We start from the raw sequence: 19,592 nt of genomic DNA, 5'->3' as shown, positions 1-19,592 counted from the left end.
GGAACAGGATTTTAACGTGTCATTGAGTGAGGACACTTGGGACTCAATATTTAAGTTGGTTAATTCAACATCTTTATGTGCCCGCCATTGTCTTTTACAGTTTAAAGTTGTGCACAGAGTTCAAATGTCCAAAGTCAAACTATCGCGTATTTACCCGAATGTGGATCCCCGCTGTGACAAGTGTGGAAATGAGGATGCTTCGCTTAATCACATGTACCGGTCGTGTCCTAGTCTTGAAGAATACTGGAGGGGGATATTTCAAACCCTGTCCTTAGTCCTCAAACAGCCTATACACCCCGACCCTTTAATCGCGCTCTTTGGCCTCAGTGATGCTGATACATGTCTGACCCCGGTGAAACGCCGGACACTATCCTTTGCTTCCCTTCTAGCCAGACGTGCAGTCTTACTCAGATGGAAAGGTGCTGCTCCACCCACCCATGCTCAATGGATGAGGGACCTTATGTCCTGTTTAAGCCTCGAAAAGATACGCTACTCGATTAGTGATACCAGTAAAGAATGTCAGAAGGTATGGGGGCCCTTCCTGGAGTATTTTTCAAGTCTTCGGTCTCAGACTCCGTCAATTAGTAATACCCAGTAAGGTTCCAGAAACAATATTGTCGTCGTGTTCTTTTTAATTAGTCAATCTGGCAAGAGGATGGGGTTATTATGTGGTAAGGTTTTTGGGTTTAGAGTTGCACACCTTGTTATCATTACTGTTTTTTGAATATGTCTAAATTATCTTTTTTTTCTATAATACTCTACTGCAATGTTATCTGATTTCTTCATGCAACCCTTTCAGAATTGACTTATTTAGTGAGGTCATATTTAGTGAGGTCAAATTTAGTGAGGTCATATTTAGTGAGGTCTTTTGAAATAACGTGTGTGCTTTTTGTTTTGTTGCTGGTGTCTTTCTCAGGTTTAAAATCAATAAAAATATCTTTGAGAAAAAAAAAATGTTTATAATTCATTGCTAAATATGGTAAGCAGAACAATCTTTCCACAGAATAAAAAACAATGTATCAACTTGCATACAGTTTTTTAAATTTTTACTTACATAGTATTACATAGCATAGTAATGTAGTAGATTTCCAACCATTAGGAATACTGGGGATGGAGAATATAATGAAAGTATTTCTGAGTGTTTACTTATGAATTGTAACTTTTTTATTACTATAGCTACATGGGTTAGCTATAGTAATATTTCATGGGAGATCTGAAAATGTGTTATTAAACTGTGCCGTTACTCAATAAGAAATGCTTCCAGTTACTTGATATGAAAATAAATGACAAAGGCAAACCTGTCTGGATGTAGGAAAAATGAAGTTACTCATTAGACCATATTACTTTTTTCCGTTGCTCAGGGATCCAGGTTTTGTGCTCCGGGCAGCAGCTGATGCATCTAGCACTTTTAAAATTATTACAGCTCTTCAGCAGAGATTGTTATTCCAAATGACCTGCTCTTCACCCTTTTGTGCAGATGAATGAGTCTTGAGAAAAGGCCTTTAATCACAGGTTCATCACTGTCGTGTTTTCTGCATCTAAGGAGTCGGGGAGGAAGCGTTGCTGAGATCCACAGGCAGCCACACTGTGGGGGATTAATGTGCTTCACCACTTCTGCTCCTTCAGATATCAGGGCAGTGCTGCGTAAGGTAGCCCTCAAAGCTCAAAGTGAAGCACAGGAAGGTGGCGGAGCAGCACGGGGACGTCTATGTGGTGAAGACCCTCAGCCACCTGAGGGACTATTCCTTCTGCTTCAGGCTGAATGAGGAGTTTGAGGAGTTCACCAAGGGACTGGATGAAAGGCATTGCAAGGTATGGGAGAGAGCAGCCAACAGACACGATTTATTTCAGAATTGTTTGTACTGTAATGCTATCCACACCTTCTGATTAACAGCTAAAGCCATGAAAGTGAATGCGAAAGTTCAAACAAGGAGACCTAATGAACGCCAGCGTGTCCAATCACAGCGGTCCAGGTTTTATATAAAGAGTAAATCTAACCCACTTCTTTAACTCCTTTACAGCTATTCGTTCTCCCGCCTCCTCCCCTCCACCTCCTTCGCCTCCTGCCTGGTCGCCCGGCCAGATCTGTCAGCTTCTGAGTCGATGGAACCAACGATCAAGAGACGGGCTTCGCCAAATCACTGTTCACATGCTCATTTAAATTTGTTCAACAAATAAACACTTGTCAACTATCTATTGAGGTCTCCTTGGTTGAAATCACAGGTGCCTTAGATATGCTGTTTGCTGCTTCTTGCCTAAACGGTAACTAATAGCTTTGCTCGGGCTTCGTCCGGCACTCATCAATGCAGTCGCCATGATGCAGGCAAAGCACATGATCATTTGCTGACCTGTTCCTGTCCATCCTCGCAGTCAGTGGTAAGATGGGAGAGTAACACGCTGGTTTGCATACAAACGGGTGAGAAGATGAACCGTGGCTGGGCCCACTGGATCCAGGATGATAGACTTCACCTGGTAACAGCAACAGTCTTTGTAATGCCATTAGTAATGCAATAAAGCAATACTGAAAGCAGCATTTCTGCTAATTTAAATGTATCAGATTTAACCAACAAGCACACAATTACTATTGCAGAGATATTTTTTTAAAACATTATTCAGTGGATAGCACTGTCGTTTCACACCTTCAGGAACAGTTTGAATCTTGGCTCCACAACATGTGTGTAGAGTTTCCCCATCACAACCCTGTCCAGAATGAGTGATTGAAAATGGATAGGTGATTTACAAATGTATTCCCCTGTATTACACTGTAGGTTGGCCATGAATGCAGGTGAAGAATATTTGTTTGCTGGGTTTAAGTACTGACTCAGATATATTATGATGTTTTTTCAGTGATGAAGGGAACATTAATGTAGGCATGGCCTTCAGAGCCACATGTGTTGTATTTTTACTAGACAGCAACAGGTATGTATATCATATTTCAAATGAATTGAATATAACTTTTAGTAGTTTTCTCTTATTTTTTTTTCCTGAAACTCAGATTAACACTTCGAACAGCTGTGTCACATATGAATAGATCTGTCTTTTTCCTTTCCAGGAACTGTTCTGTGAAGATCAAGTCTGCAAACAAGTTTTCAGAAAGAATGCTTCATCATGCACTGAAATGTATGAGGCATTTTTTAAAGCACCATAGAAAATAGAAAAAGAAAATAGTCATCATTATATAGAATTTGTTTAAAGAGTATTTTTTCCTGTCCATTCCTCAAATTGTCAGCTAAAAGTCTTGTTTGGTTAATATAAGCATTATTGTGTTTCCAGTCTTTGGATTATTTCAGTACATTCGGCGTCTGACCACCTTGTGTTTCCCATTTGCGTTTCTGCTTTAGTGCTCCTTGGGTGTCTGTTATAGACCGTCTCAGGACGGGCAATAAAGTGCGTGTCTTCTCTGGCAAGCAAGTCTCAGTGTCTCTGCTCCATCGGTGCCTCGATCCGCCCAGCACCGAAATGTGTTTTCATCTCGCCGTCAGTGTGCCTCTTTTGCTCAGAATCAGCATCGCAGTTGAGTGTCACGCATCCACTTTGTTTTATGGTCCAAAAAGACCACCTATTCTACAGTTAATGCTTTAAACAGATTCTTTGAGTAGGGTGAACTATGCAAAAGTGGGACACTTTTCGGCAAATGATTTAGAAAAATGTCTTGAAAACCATTTGTGTGGACATTTAGACAATCTATAATCAATATTTAAGAGTTAAATGGGATAAAACATAAAGGGGCGCTTCCCATTTCTTGATGAGCTTGTTTAGGTAAAGTGGGACAGTGGTGTTTTTATATAGAGGCAACATATTCTTTAATTGCACAAAGCAATATTGACCAAACCATAAATAAAATCATTGTCTTTAAATCCCCTTGAAACATTGCTTGGTATATTTTGCCGACAAAAATTAATATATATTTTTTTGAAGAATGTGCTTTATTTTTTAAAGACTATTTCCAGCTGTCTTTTACTAAAAACCAACATCTTAAACAATATAACCCATTATATGCTTCTAGAGCCTTATCTTTCGAAAGAGTTATTTTGTTTGTCGGTCCACTTGCCGTGCGGTCGCGCTACACATTGAAATTCTGAGAACATCCATCATAAACATCTCACACAAATGAAGACAGTTGGTGAAGACCAAGCCCCATTGTAGCATCATACACTGTTTGTTTTCTTAAGTTGTTGATTTCTTTAAAGTAGCATAGGGCAAAGCTTAAATGTCCCACTTTACCTGATGTCCCACTTTTGCTTAACTCACCCTATTATTATACAGACGTACAGGTAAAATGCATGCAACCTATTTTGAGACTATTTGACTTGGTTTATTAATTACTAGTAGGCTAATTAAGTAGCAATTATAATTAAGTAGTAGTGCACGAAAGCTCACAATTAAGTTGTAATGGAACTACTTCGAAGTTCACCTGTTGTCCATAAAAAAAAAAAAGTCGACTGCGACCTCGTTTGACCCTATTTTAAATGTTTTTGTATGTGAGATTCGTAATATCGTTTTCACCGAGGTGATCTGAGTAAGTTTGTGTGGGTAATTCAGCAACCAGCAATATCCATCAATATGTCCGTTAACATCAGTGGTACCTGGGACATGGTCATTAATGTTAATTTTGATGCCTATATGGTTTCACTCGGTGAGTATGACGAGTTGAACTACTTTTCCCTGAAATGTAATTTTCTGACTTCGGGTTCCAGAATGGAGTCTTCTTGCACATTTAGCTGTCGCCTGGCTGGTTCTGTGTAGCTGCAGTGTTTAATAGACCTAATATTGGATGTCACTAGTAACCAGGTCTTATGGAATATAACCCTAAATGTGTCGCCACTAAGTGGGTCACGTAACAAGGGATCCACACCAGTCCTACTGATTTGTGGCCATTTTTGTGCTTCACAAGAAAAAAAAATGGCAGCCACTCTGTACACACCGGTCCACTCATACACGCAAACATACACACAGTCTGAAAACACAGTGTCCGAGGGGGCGAGCAAAAGAGTAATCCAGTAAACAGGCAGGAGATCAAAAACCAGAAATACAATCAAACCAAAGCAAAAGTACAAAAGGGCAAAAATCAGAAAAGCAATAACCAAAACTGTCAAAGTCAAACTGAACTTTATTGTCATCTTTCCGTATACAAGTATACGGAATATATACAGTAGAGATTCTGTGCAAGACAAGAAGAGTGCAAATGAACTGAGAAGCATTTTAAGTGCAGTAAACGCTAACAGCTTTCTGGCGCAGAAGCAAAGTGCAAAGTAAGATTGTTTGTGCAAAATGATTTTTTGTGCAAGTACGGTATGAATAAAATATATCTATGTGCAAATACAGTATAAATACAGTACGATACATGTGAAAATACAGTATAACAACGTATAAGTATAATATCAGAGGGCATATATGTAGCAGCAGGGTCAGTTTAAAATGTAAATTTTTTTTAAAAAAAAATAGGAAAACAGTGTAGGTCAGGTGGGTTACGAGAGGGTTGAGGTAGATTGGAGGACCCTGGGGGGTAGCATGGTGTTGAGAAGCCTGACAGCCTGAGGATAAAAACTGTCGTGCAGCCTGGCTGTGATGCTGCAGATTCTCCTCCTGGATGGCAGCAGGGTAAACGGTTCATGTGAGGGTGTGAGGAGTCCTGCACAATGCTGCAGGCTTTTCGAACTGTCCTTGTGGTGAATGTGTCTTGTAGTGAGGGCAGTGGCACCCCGATGATATTCTCAGCTCTTCTAACTATCCTCTGCAGGTACTTGCGATCGGAAACGTTGCCGTTTCTGTATCAGACGGTGATGCAGCTGGTTAGAACGCTCTCAATGGTGCTTCTATAGAACGTAGTGAGGATGGGAGGGGAAGGCTCGCTCATTTCAGCCGCCGCAGGAAGTGTTGTCTCTGCTAGGCTTTCTTGGTGAGGGAGGTGCTGTTGGTCGTCCATGCAAGTTCCTCGGTGATGTGCACCCCAAGGAACTTGGTGCTCTCCACAATCTCCACAGCTGAGCCACTGACGTTAAGTGGAGAATGTGCAGGACGTGTCTGTCATACACCATAATCAAACCAATAAAGTAAACCAATAATAATCAAGCAATGAGCAGAGCTCTCGAATTGTCTTCGGCTTTTCAGGTCAAGGAGCCGGAAATGACGGAGGGTGCATTGGTAAGTCCTGGGCGGAGCAAAGGCCAAACGGAGGGCGTGCTGCAGACGAGACCTGTGGGCGGAGCCAAGCTTGCAGCGGCGCGTAACAGGAGATCCCAAACAAATGGGAAGGTAGAAATGGCAATATGACGAGGCTACAGACGGGCAGAGTGGCAGTGGGGGGGCTGGCCTCAGTCATGCTTCCCTGCATGTTTCTGCAGAGGAGCCGACATAACATCTGCGTTCCTCTGCTCATTCTCAGCGGTGTAGAGGCGCCGCTGCCGGATGTAGCTGAGGACCGGTTGAGGCAGCAGGTTCTGCACAGTCTGACCACACTGCAGCATGCGGGGGATGTCTGCGCTCGACTCCTTGACCGTCGACTCGCACACCATGTGGATGTTGTGGAAATGTGGCCGGAGGTCGTCGGAGCCCTGAATAATGGCCTCCAGGTCGGATCCATCGTCGGTGATGCACACCAGTCCAAAGTTTTTGATGATCTCCTCGATGTGCTCGGGCTTCCACAGCCCCGGCACCACAAAGGAGTTCAGCATGTCAGCACCACAGAGAAGCATCAACCGTGGCTCGTCACGAAGACAGGAAGCATCGACAGACATAGACATGGATAATTCACTTGGCAGTGGATAACTGAAACTAAATTCCACCAGCTTGTGATCTGAGATTCCAACGAATGAACCAGATGTACCGTCATGGTTCTGGACGGCACGGGAACGGGAACGAGGCATGGTGCACAAAGAAGGGGCGGACGACCCACTTGCGGCTCCAGCAAACAAAACAGGGTTTATTAAACAAAACTGAAAACACTATAAACACAACTAAACCAAAAAGACCACAAGGGGTCAAAAACAGAAAGGGGAATAAACAAGACTAAATAACAAAAACCGAATACACGCAGAACACTGAAAATATCAAAACCATCAACCAACGATAATCATAAACATAGACACGACGCGACGAACCAGCGGGGAACAGAACAAAAGGCAGGAACTAATATACTACAAGGGTAACGAGACTAACACAGGACAGGTGAGGCTAATTAACAAAACCAAGGAAACAGGGCACAGGTGAAACCAATAAACTCAAAAGGAACTGAAAACAGGGAAACTAGGAACTGACCAAGGAAACGGAAACTAAACACTGGAATTAAACATGTAAAGACACAATCAGGGGCACAAGGAACATAACCAAAACCAACTACAAAATCAGACATAAGAACTAAAGGAACTCAAATGAAACACTAGGGAGCCAAAATACCAAAATAGGAGGTGGGATTCAAACACACGACAGAAGGATACTCAGAACAGAAGGGTATACAGACAACCACATGCTCAACACATTGAGCCACAAGACCAGACAGGTAACAGGGGAAACTCAAAGACAAAACATGAAGGACGGGATGACCAGCAATGCCTGCTGGTCAAACGGGGAAGGGACACGGAAGGAGCACAGCAGGGGCCGACCCTGACATGTACATACATTCTGTACACCGGTGGAACAAACAAGATCCAAGGTATGACCCTTATCATGCGTTGGAAAATCAATATGCTGCACAAAACTGAAAGAATTCAGTACTGAACACAGCTCACTAGCCGATGGACAGTCAGTATCCACATGAATATTAAAATCACCAAGCAAAATCACAGCGGTAGACATGCCACAAACAAGACTAAGCATCTCATTGAGATCAAGGAAAAAATTAGGGTGAGGCTTCGGAGGTCTGTAGATTAATATGACGTGCAACGGAGCCTTTCCAGCAATTTTACAAGCCAGATATTCAAAGGATGTAATCCCATGAAACTAAACAATTGCGGTTTTAACACAGTCACGGTGTATCACGGCTAGACCACCACCCCTGCCCGTCAGACGGGGTTTACATAGAAAACTATAACCCAGAGGTGTAAGTCGATTTAGGTGCAAGTTATCTTCTGGTTTCTGCCATGTTTCCACAAGCAGCAACATGTCCAGATTTTTAGCAACAGTCAGGTCGTTGAGGAAAGCAGTCTTATCCGTCAGCGACCTACAGTTCAGGAGCGCACAGCGGAGAGTGTGTAGTCCTTCGTTATGCCAGTCTAGTTCCTGGGAGAGCAGTTCCTGCCGGTGATGCCTGGGAGCAGATGTTAAAGATCAGTTCAGCCAACAGGGGGTGTAATAGTCAAAGGAAAGGACTCATAGTTGAAAGATGGGGCCCTTCTTTCACCCTTAGGGCGAGCTCACCTTAGCACTTTGACTGTCTCCAGCCATTCGGCCTGCCTGCTCTCCCAGCTGTCCACCTCAATCCAGCTGTGGTTCTCTACCGCCAGCTTGGCCATTTCCACCCGATGGCTGGCCTCGATCAGGCCCTTCTCGTTGTAGCCATCGCCCACTGGTGATGTGATCCCCTTCACAACTTCATAATGTCCTGGGGAAGCCAAGCACAGCACAGGTGTCCTTTGTTGAGTATGGTTCATACTTTTTAACAAAGTAAGTTTCACATTTAAACTCTGTGGAGCTAAAAGTTAACACGCTATGAACCAGCAAAGAGGCTGGGTATGTCATACTTAATGTTCCCAAAAAATTACAACTTTTTATATAAAAAATCAAGTTGGCATAAGCATTTTGTTAGTAGCTTATGACAGGCCAGTGCGCCGTGTATGAAGGCTAGCAGGCGGAGTACCTTTGATCTGCAGGTGCTCACGTGCCAGTTCAAACATGCGCAAGTGCATGTTTGTGACTGGGTTGTAGGAGCCACAAGACAGCAGCACCACATTGGTTTTCTTTGGTACCTGCAGAAAATGCATTGGGAAACATTACAAAATTACACTACATGTAGTCACATGCAGTTTTCTGAATGGGCAGAAGGACAGGGTCCAGTGACAGCACCAGTCTGCTAGTGACCTTCCAACTATCAGCCTAAGGTCTTAACCCAGTGAGTGATACACCAAAACAAGCCAGATGCTTCAGCTTCTTACTCCAACTTCTTAGTTTTATAATAATGTTTCAGTACTTAATCCAACAATAATCCGTAATACTCCATTGAATATTTCCCTCAACAGAATTCTGAAAGTGATTTCCATAACAGAAATCTGTTTATAGATAAGGACATAATGCACCACACTACTGAGCAACCTTAAATTATGCATTTCAGTTGCGATCCAAATTACAGCACAAGTGACACTTTTTGTGATTTTCAAAGTGATCACCCAGAGGAAAAGAAAATTAGAAAAGAGCTCTCAAATATATTTCCTTTATTTCTCCTAGACAAGTATGAGGTCTGTGAGAAACCATAACGAGACTATGGCTTATTTCTCCTGTTTCTCATTTTATTCTCCTGAGCAAAAAGATGCACAAAATCTCAAATTAGACTCCTTTTAAGTTTCAAATGAGATTTCATCAAGGTCTAAAATAATTCTCATATTTTCTCAGCTTTTGTGTCTCTTTTTGATCTCAGGCAGAGAAAACCAAGAGTGCTCCCTATGAACTTATTCCATTCTCATCCCAACTTCTTTCCTATGTCTCGATCATACTAATTTCTCTGCCTTTAATGCATATATAATAATATCTTAAGTTGATCTCATTATCCTCCACACAATTTGTTTATAATTTTTAATATTCTGTTATAGGCTGAATGAATTCAAAATGACTTTATATGCTGCAAAGCTGGTATTGGTATAGTTATTGGTAATAACTATATTTTCTGTAAGTATCCCATGAGACATAATTCAGTTATGTTTCATGGACCACCTCATAAAACAGAGTTTAAGGCTACATTCACACTGCCAGCCACATTGTTCAATTCCGATTTTTTGCTCAGATCGGATTTGTCTATCTTGACGGTTCACATTCATAAGTACATGTGAACTGTATCATGAACGCATCAGTCCTCCGAAACGTCACGCATGCGCACATTGATACGTTTTTACACGACTTTTTACACGGGTAAAAAGCTGGTCGTAAAATTGGCACGTTGTGCGGCCGTGACCGCTGAGCTAATTCGAGTCTTTTGCCTCTTTAAACTTTGACTTCAGGCTCTTTATTTTTCTTTGGCATTGTAGCCACGTGGCAATTATTTCAAATACTACTATATTACGATAGGTTCCTTCCATTTTAGTTTGAACAGATTCATTTCCCCAAATAGTTTCATTTGCGTGTCCACACAGCCCTGAAAAGATCAGGGGTGAGTTTCCCGAAGCGTTCTTAACGCTACGTCGTTCTTAAGTTCTGTGTTAAAAGATATAACTAACGAACGACGTACTGTAGTGTTAAGAAGGCTTCGGGAAACTCACCCCAGATCTGTGTCACATTAAGGCAAAAAATCCGATTTGAGTTACTTCAGCATGGCAGTGTGAACGTAGCCTTAGACTCATTTGTCAGTGCGATATAATTACTATTTCAACGCAGTGCAATTTCAAAATAAAATCCGTTCTTATATATTTTTTTAACCTCCTGGTTGGCTCTCACTTAAAGTTTTCTATATGAAAATGTCTTCCATTTTGCCACCTTGAATCCTCACACAACATAGGCCTGTTACGCAATCATTAACAACAATAATAATTTGTAAGAAGATATGTTTAGTGTTCAAATGGCCTTACTTTTTGAGAGGAGGGGTGGATTGTGTTCGGAGAGGGGAGAGGGGCAGGCACAGTTTTGCAAGAGACGGACAGGGTGAGGAGAAACAGGCGGATTAGCGGCTCTACGAGTATAATTTTAAAGCAACTTTAACTATATCGATATAAACGATATTGTCTCATCATATATCCCGTATGAAAACATATCGACATATCGTAAAAAGTCGATATATTGCCCAGCCTTAGTCAATAGTCTATACAGTATATGTGTTTAAAAAAAAGACTTATCCCACTACCATTGAAATTCAATATTTGTCCCTGAAATCTAGTCGAATTAGATGTGCCATGAAATAAAAATACTGAACTAAAGTAAAAGTATCTTAGAATTGTACTTAAGTACTTGAGTAAATGTACTTATAATTAGCCTACTTATATGTACATACCATCTTCCCACTGATTCACCAGTCGCAGATACTTTTTCCTACCTCTGAGTACAATCGAATTCAACATACCTACACTTGCGTACTACTACAAAAATTTAATTATTCATTCTTGGGTAAAAGTAATATTTAATGGCTTTATATCCACTTACCGCTTTCTGAAGTTGTACAAACTTGGCGCAAAAAGCTCTGAACTGTGAACCTTCTGGCTGATGTACTGTATAGGCACAATGTCAGAATTAGAAAATGTCATTGGTGAAGAGCGCTATCTATTACACATGGTGCATCGTGATTGGTTAATTTACAAATTAGGCTGACTTAAGCTGTGACCGTTAAGTGAGCGCGAAAGATGCGAGGGACGAAGGAGAGAGGTACTGCCTCGTAAAAGAAAGAAAGATAATTTTTTGTTGAATATAATTTGAGTGAAGTTTTGTATTTATGTTGGTTACAATACTTTTTGAAATCTGGTCGGCATGTGCGGCAAATAGTAATTACTGCAGGCTGTCTTCTGAAGACTGCGGGAAGCCGACGACTTCGGCCGAAATACTCTATTTTAATGGAGGTTGTAGCTTTTCAGTTATAGCTGTAACTTAATCATTAGAATCCGACATATGCAAGATGCGTTGATTTTCGCACCCATTAATCACAGGTTTGTAACTTTGGATAGGTGTACAGTACGTACGCCTAGCTCTCAGTTGGTCGCGAGCCCTGCTGAGATAAATAGGGTCGCTGGCTTATTCGCGTATTAATCCGTTAATGACGTTAAAACTACGGTAGAAATTTTAAGAAGCGTCAAGATTTTATTGTTAAATAGATGAGAAATTAGTTTTTGTCTTGTTTCAAAACTGGAATTACAATTGCGTATTAAGACTAACGAATTAATTTAGCCATCAATGTAGGGCTGCACATATTGAAAAATTACATCGCAGTATTTCATAATGTGATTAGGCCTGCAATTAAATGCTAATTGGAAAAGTAAAATCCTTAATACTGTAGATTTATCAAGGTAATAATTATGAAAATCGAGCCGGCCCAGCAAATATGTTGTTATAGAGCTAAATAGAGTTAGAATCAATAAAACATAATCGCCATTTGAGCTAAAAATGTGACTTTGTCGAGGTAAAATAATAAAGGTTAAGAGAACGTCACTATCTATCTGAATATGCATTTCTAATCTAACATGTTTGTTATATGTAAACGATTTTTGTTAATTAAAAATCTTTTTAAAAAATTCGTAGACGTATTTTGTATAAGTAATAATATTAGGTATGTTACAATCCCCGCGATCGGCGGCGGCCTTTTTCTCCAGCTGCACCTGCTGGGCGCTTGATACGTTGCTCATGGGCTTCCCCCAAAAACTCGGCTGTGGATTGACTGTTTTTGGGTATTCCATGGTGATTCCCTCTTATGGTGTAGAGGAGAAACCCCTTTCCTGGCTCGTTTTCGAATTTGTAATTTATGTTGAGATTTTCGTGCTTTCCCGTCGTTTCAAAAAATTTGGTCCACTTTGACGTGCTACAACTACTCATCGGATGAATGGACACTGATATAATGTCAATGTCTTTTCTGTTATAATATGGTTAAATTCAGTTCCAAAACTGTGTAGCAAATGGTATCAACCAAAAATTGCTGCAACAACTTATGAGATGTACTTTTAATATTAAATTAAAAGAATTGAAGCTGAATTAACATAAGAACCACTTTAAAATTGAAATACTGTACTGTTATTCACAGATTGGAATGCCTGCCAGGGGAAAAAGATTTGCCCAAAAGAGCACGCTACCCACCAAAGAAGATGAGACTTTATGAACAAAATCCTGGCTCATCCAAAGATGACCAAGATGGTAATTGAATTATTCTTACATTACTGCACAACTCTTTTATACTATTTCTTAAAATCTTTTTATTTTAACTTTTAATTTTGGTGATATGGCAACCAAAATCTTAGATGATACCTAGTATCTAGGGTGGGGGCCACAGTGGACTGAGTGCACTCTACCTGGTAGCATACATGAATTATAAATAAACATAAGAAGCTGTTTCATTTGCAGCATATTAAATCATTGTAACATTATATACTGAAATAACAGACCCAAAGCCAACTAACATGGACATGCCCATATTCATATGATTTGGGCTATGATAAAACACTGTTTCATACAACATTGTCTGACAACAGGCACAGAAATATGCTAATGGAACCAACTATATTGTGAATTTGGCTGCAACAAAACCATAAAAGTAATGATGGAGAGCAGGAGGTTGAATGCTGAGTAATAGGCTCTGGCTGCAGTGAATTGGGTCTGTATCGCACAGGAAAGACGGCAGCTTTCTGTTGATTTTAACTTTTATTGTGAACACTGGTTTTCCTCAGTACTCTGTATACTACCTATCTCCCCATACTCTGAGATGATGCCATCGTTCATCACGTTGTTTCATTTTGAACATTGTGATATGACAGTTCATTAGGCATCACCCTACCCTGTTTTGAGTAGTTTATAAATTAAGATGTAGTAAAATCTCCATTATTCACTCTGTCTTCATTTTAAGGTCTTTTTGTGTTTTTGACATTTGAGGATGGATACACTACAAAAATTTTTAAGGCTTTTTAAGAATTTTTTAAGGTGATATATTACAGAAAGATGATAAACCCATTGCTTGCTTCAGAGATCTGAAGCCAGGAGATGTAGTACTGGCAAGATGGTCTGACAACAAGTTCTACAGTGCCACAGTGGACTATATTGGAACAGCTGACAAGACGGTGGATGCTAAGAAGGGCACAAGGAAGGACATAAAAACAAAAGATGCTGCTGCTGAGAGATTCTACAACCTCCCATCACTGCCTCAGGTAGTTCAATCCACCTCTGCACAGCAATACCCAATTTCTGTGGCGTACAGTGTCAACCAGCCTCCACCTATTCAGTCACCTCTGCCTTATAAGCTACAGTCCCAGCCTCCACCTGCTCAGTCATCTCCTTCTACCCACCCACAGTATCAGCCTCAACCTACACGGTCATTGCCTGTTACTCAGCCATTGTACCAGCCTCAATGTTCTCAGGCAATACCAATGACCCACACACAATACCAGTGGGTGGGTTCTGTATTTGGTAGGATTTGGAGCGTTTGCATTGTAGTGATGGACACTAAATTTGTGGTAATATGCTATTCATCTGTTAAAAATTAATGTGCCAATGTGCAAAGTGTTGTAAACTTGGCTGTTTTAATAAAGGCCTTAATTGTTTCAGCATTTATAAAAGTGTCCATTACTGTAATATTGATTTTGTGTGTATGTGTGGGTGTGGGGATTTGTTTCTCCGTAGTGGCTCTAGTACTGCTCATTTTCTTTTACTAAGGAGAAAAAATGAGCCATTAATAAGACTGAGTTGAGTTTAGTGAGCCATCTCCCTTAAGTCTCAAGTATGACTCCTGTTGCTAGTTGTCCTGTCTCATCTATTTCTCCTAGTGAATTTTAGGAGAAACATATCAGAAACAAACCACACAAAATGGAAACTAAAATGAGGCTGAAATCAGAATCTCAATTTTGTTTCCTGAGCTGTAGAAGAGCAAGCTTTGAGCAGCAAATTTTTGCTCTGGGACGACTGCCTATCCTAATTCGAAGTTATTGTGAACATGAATAGAACAGACGTAGTTTCATCGCATATCTCATATAAAACAAAATAAAAACTCTAACGCTTTACTACCAGAACATCAATCAAAGCGGAAGATAATAGGTCTTGTTGGCTTTTTGCCCAAACGAGATACAATCCCAAATGAACCGATCATCTCCATTTGTAATCAACACATGTACAGCACTCCGTGTATTTAAGCACTCGGGCAACAAAATACCTCATCAAAGCTCCGTGCAGTGTCAGCGCACTTAGCGCTAGCGATGGGACGTTTCCGAGACATTGTACTTGACCAGCAGTTACAATGTGACTGAGGACACTGGAAGCTTCGAACGCGTGCATGCACTTTTGAACCCAGCTCCAGTAAACCACGCCCACAGTCGTGTGACGAACTTAACTGCGTGTGCGGACGAATCAAAAAGACGGAAAGCAATTGCCATGTGACTGACGTTGGAAGCTTCGAAGTTCTACAACTTGTTTTTGCTATTTCGTATGGAAGACCAACGAGGGCAAAAATGACATCAAATTTGCACGCCTTTAGATGCAAAAAAATCAACATGTCGATTTTACATATGCAAAAAATCAACATGTCGATTTCGATTTTCCCTGGTAGCTGGTTTTAAGTTTGGTATGTAATATATCGACTGAGTTCCTTGTACCTCGTTTATTTCTATCATTAAATATTATTATAAAACTAAGAAGTTGGAGTAAGAAGCTGAAGCATCTGGCTGATAGTTGGAAGGTCACTAGCAGACTGGTGCTGTCACTGGACCCTGTCCTTCTGCCCATTCAGAAAACTGCATGTGACTACATGTAGTGTAATTTTGTAATGTTTCCCAATGCATTTTCTGCAGGTACCAAAGAAAACCAATGTGGTGCTGCTGTCTTGTGGCTCCTACAACCCAGTCACAAACATGCACTTGCGCATGTTTGAACTGGCACGTGAGCACCTGCAGATCAAAGGTACTCCGCCTGCTAGCCTTCATACACGGCGCACTGGCCTGTCATAAGCTACTAACAAAATGCTTATGCCAACTTGATTTTTTATATAAAAAGTTGTAATTTTTTGGGAACATTAAGTATGACATACCCAGCCTCTTTGCTGGTTCATAGCGTGTTAACTTTTAGCTCCACAGAGTTTAAATGTGAAACTTACTTTGTTAAAAAGTATGAACCATACTCAACATAGGACACCTGTGCTGTGCTTGGCTTCCCCAGGACATTATGAAGTTGTGAAGGGGATCATATCACCAGTGGGCGATGGCTACAACGAGAAGGGCCTGATCGAGGCCAGCCATCGGGTGGAAATGGCCAAGCTGGCGGTAGAGAACCACAGCTGGATTGAGGTGGACAGCTGGGAGAGCAGGCAGGCCGAATGGCTGGAGACAGTCAAAGTGCTAAGGTGAGCTCGCCCTAAGGGTGAAAGAAGGGCCCCATCTTTCAACTATGAGTCCTTTCCTTTGACTATTACACCCCCTGTTGGCTGAACTGATCTTTAACATCTGCTCCCAGGCATCACCGGCAGGAACTGCTCTCCCAGGAACTAGACTGGCATAACGAAGGACTACACACTCTCCGCTGTGCGCTCCTGAACTGTAGGTCGCTGACGGATAAGACTGCTTTCCTCAACGACCTGACTGTTGCTAAAAATCTGGACATGTTGCTGCTTGTGGAAACATGGCAGAAACCAGAAGATAACTTGCACCTAAATCGACTTACACCTCTGGGTTATAGTTTTCTTTGTAAACCCCGTCTGACGGGCAGGGGTGGTGGTCTAGCCGTGATACACCGTGACTGTGTTAAAACCGCAATTGTTGAGTTTCATGGGATTACATCCTTTGAATATCTGGCTTGTAAAATTGCTGGAAAGGCTCCGTTGCACGTCATATTAATCTACAGACCTCCGAAGCCTCACCCTAATTTTTTCCTTGATCTCAATGAGATGCTTAGTCTTGTTTGTGGCATGTCTACCGCTGTGATTTTGCTTGGTGATTTTAATATTCATGTGGATACTGACTGTCCATCGGCTAGTGAGCTGTGTTCAGTACTGAATTCTTTCAGTTTTGTGCAGCATATTGATTTTCCAACGCATGATAAGGGTCATACCTTGGATCTTGTTTGTTCCACCGGTGTACAGAATGTATGTACATGTCAGGGTCGGCCCCTGCTGTGCTCCTTCCGTGTCCCTTCCCCGTTTGACCAGCAGGCATTGCTGGTCATCCCGTCCTTCATGTTTTGTCTTTGAGTTTCCCCTGTTACCTGTCTGGTCTTGTGGCTCAATGTGTTGCGCATGTGGTTGTCTGTATACCCTTCTGTTCTGAGTATCCTTCTGTCGTGTGTTTGAATCCCACCTCCTATTTTGGTATTTTGGCTCCCTAGTGTTTCATTTGAGTTCCTTTAGTTCTTATGTCTGATTTTGTAGTTGGTTTTGGTTATGTTCCTTGTGCCCCTGATTGTGTGCCCCATGTTTAATTCCAGTGTTTAGTTTCCGTTTCCTTGGTCAGTTCCTAGTTTCCCTGTTTTCAGTTCCTTTTGAGTTTATTGGTTTCACCTGTGCCCTGTTTCCTTGGTTTTGTTAATTAGCCTCACCTGTCCTGTGTTAGTCTCGTTACCCTTGTAGTATATTAGTTCCTGCCTTTTGTTCTGTTCCCCGCTGGTTCATCGCGTCGCGTCGCGTCTATGTGTATGATTATCGTTGGTTGATGGTTTTGATATTTTCAGTGTTCTGTGTGTATTCGGTTTTTGTTATTTAGTCTTGTTTATTCCCCTTTCTGTTTTTGACCCCTTGTGGTCTTTTTGGTTTAGTTGTGTTTATAGTGTTTTCAGTTTTGTTTAATAAACCCTGTTTTGTTTGCTGGAGCCGCAAGTGGGTCGTCCGCCCCTTCTTTGTGCACCATGCCTCGTTCCCGTTCCCGTGCCGTCCAGAACCATGACGGTACATCTGGTTCATTCGTTGGAATCTCAGATCACAAGCTGGTGGAATTTAGTTTGTTATCCACTGCCAAGTGAATTATCCATGTGTATGTCTGTCGATGCTTCCTGTCTTCGTGACGGGCCACGGTTGATGCTTCTCTGTGGTGCTGACATGCTGAACTCCTTTGTGGTGCCGGGGCTGTGGAAGCTCGAGCACATCGAGGAGATCATCAAAAACTTTGGACTGGTGTGCATCACCGACGATGGATCCGACCTGGAGGCCATTATTCAGGGCTCCGACGACCTCCGGCCACATTTCCACAACATCCACATGGTGTGCGAGTCGACGGTCAAGGAGTCGAGCGCAGACATCCCCCCGCATGCTGCAGTGTGGTCAGACTGTGCAGAACCTGCTGCCTCAACCGGTCCTCAGCTACATCCGGCAGCGGCGCCTCTACACCGCTGAGAATGAGCAGAGGAACGCAGATGTTATGTCGGCTCCTCTGCAGAAACATGCAGGGAAGTATGACTGAGGCCAGCCCCCCCACTGCCACTCTGCCCGTCTGTAGCCTCGTCATCTTGCCATTTCTTTTTTTTTTTTTTTTTTTTTTTTTTTTTTTTTTTTTTTTTTTAATATTGCCCACCACCCCCCCCCCTCTTCGGAGGACAACTTTATTTTACATTACATTCAAGAGTAAAGATTGTGGCCGCTCCGAACTCACCAGTACCGTGGAAAAGGAGAAAAACAGGGGGGGTACAAAAACAACAAGCGTAACAATAACAGACATCAATCACCATGGGGAGAGGGGGAGAGAGGAAAAAAAAAAAAAAAGGTATACAGAAATAACACTAATAATGTAGGCGGGATGGAAAAAAGATGAAGTATAGGGGAATACAGAATACAAACAACCATAAGAAACATAACACTCATCAAACAACAAGAATTATAACAACATCAGTGATACTAATAATAATTAATACAAATCGGTATTATACATATGTAGCATACACACACGTAATCGTACCGTTATATATGTATATTTCAATTCCTAAATCTATAACATACCCTAAAAAGTAATAATAATAATGATATTGATCGCTCAACCAGTCTTGTATGCATGTGCAAGTGTAGGTGTGACCTGATTTGTCATTGGATGTGCTGGCATTTAATGCCGTCAGGGGAGGCGGCAGCACCCCCCCCCCCCCCAGGCCCAAGGCGAAGGCAGGAGAACCAGGCAACCGAAGCCACCCTACTGCCCCCCCGGCACAAGGGCCCACAGCCACGCATCCCAGAGACAACCACCCGCCCAACCCGAGAGGGAGCCCGCGAGGGACTAAGGGGGCGCCAACCCCCGCACAGGGAGGCCCGCAGAGGGAGGACGGGCGGCGAGCCCCCCAGCCCCACCCGCAACCACCCCACCGGGGCAGGCGGGTCCAGGGCCGAAGGGCCCCACCCACCGGGACCACCCCCCCCACCCCCCGGCGGACGGCCCCCCACACACCGGGGGAGCCCCAGCCCCCCCAGCCCGTCCCCCGGGAGGACGGGCCGCCGCCCACCGCAGCGACCCGGCACGCCTCCCCCCCAACACTGCAGGATGATCCAAGGGGGGCCCATACAAAGAGCCCCCCCCCCACCCGGGAGCGGACCCGCGGCGACCAGGGAGCGGCAGACACCCCGCCCAGCCCAGACCGAACCCCCCAATCCGCCTAGCAGGGCCCAGAGTGTCCCAAGATTCCCCGGACCGCCCGCCAGGGCCCCACCACGGCGCAGCAGAGCCAAGCACCACCCGGCCCGCGGCCCAAGAGAGGAGGCCGCCCATACCCGCCAGGGCCACCCGAACCCCCCCATGATGGGTCTTCCCCCCGGCGGGCCACCCCACCAGCACAGGGCCAGAGACAGAGAGTTAGGGGGGGCCCCTCAGCCCCCA

General features: G+C 42.8%; 1 protein-coding gene and 1 pseudogene across 1 annotated transcript; one reads left to right on the top strand and one right to left on the bottom strand.

The window, feature by feature from the left end:
* Positions 1 to 5,092: 5,092 nt before the first annotated feature.
* Positions 5,093 to 11,591, bottom strand: LOC140582228 (nicotinamide/nicotinic acid mononucleotide adenylyltransferase 1-like). The gene is made up of 5 exons (XM_072706455.1): positions 11,129 to 11,591; positions 8,795 to 8,903; positions 8,356 to 8,539; positions 7,951 to 8,245; positions 5,093 to 6,929 (listed from the first exon to the last, which is right to left on the bottom strand). The coding sequence occupies exons 1-5, from the start codon at positions 11,129 to 11,131 to the stop codon at positions 6,315 to 6,317; spliced, it is 1,206 nt and encodes a 401-aa protein (XP_072562556.1). The 5' UTR covers positions 11,132 to 11,591; the 3' UTR covers positions 5,093 to 6,314.
* Positions 11,475 to 18,242, top strand: LOC140582227 (nicotinamide/nicotinic acid mononucleotide adenylyltransferase 3-like; annotated as a pseudogene).
* Positions 18,243 to 19,592: the final 1,350 nt, after the last annotated feature.

Source organism: Paramormyrops kingsleyae, chromosome 24 (genome assembly GCF_048594095.1).
Source record: "Paramormyrops kingsleyae isolate MSU_618 chromosome 24, PKINGS_0.4, whole genome shotgun sequence".
Taxonomy (NCBI): Eukaryota; Metazoa; Chordata; class Actinopteri; order Osteoglossiformes; family Mormyridae; genus Paramormyrops; species Paramormyrops kingsleyae.
This window is presented reverse-complemented; position numbering and strand designations above follow the sequence as displayed.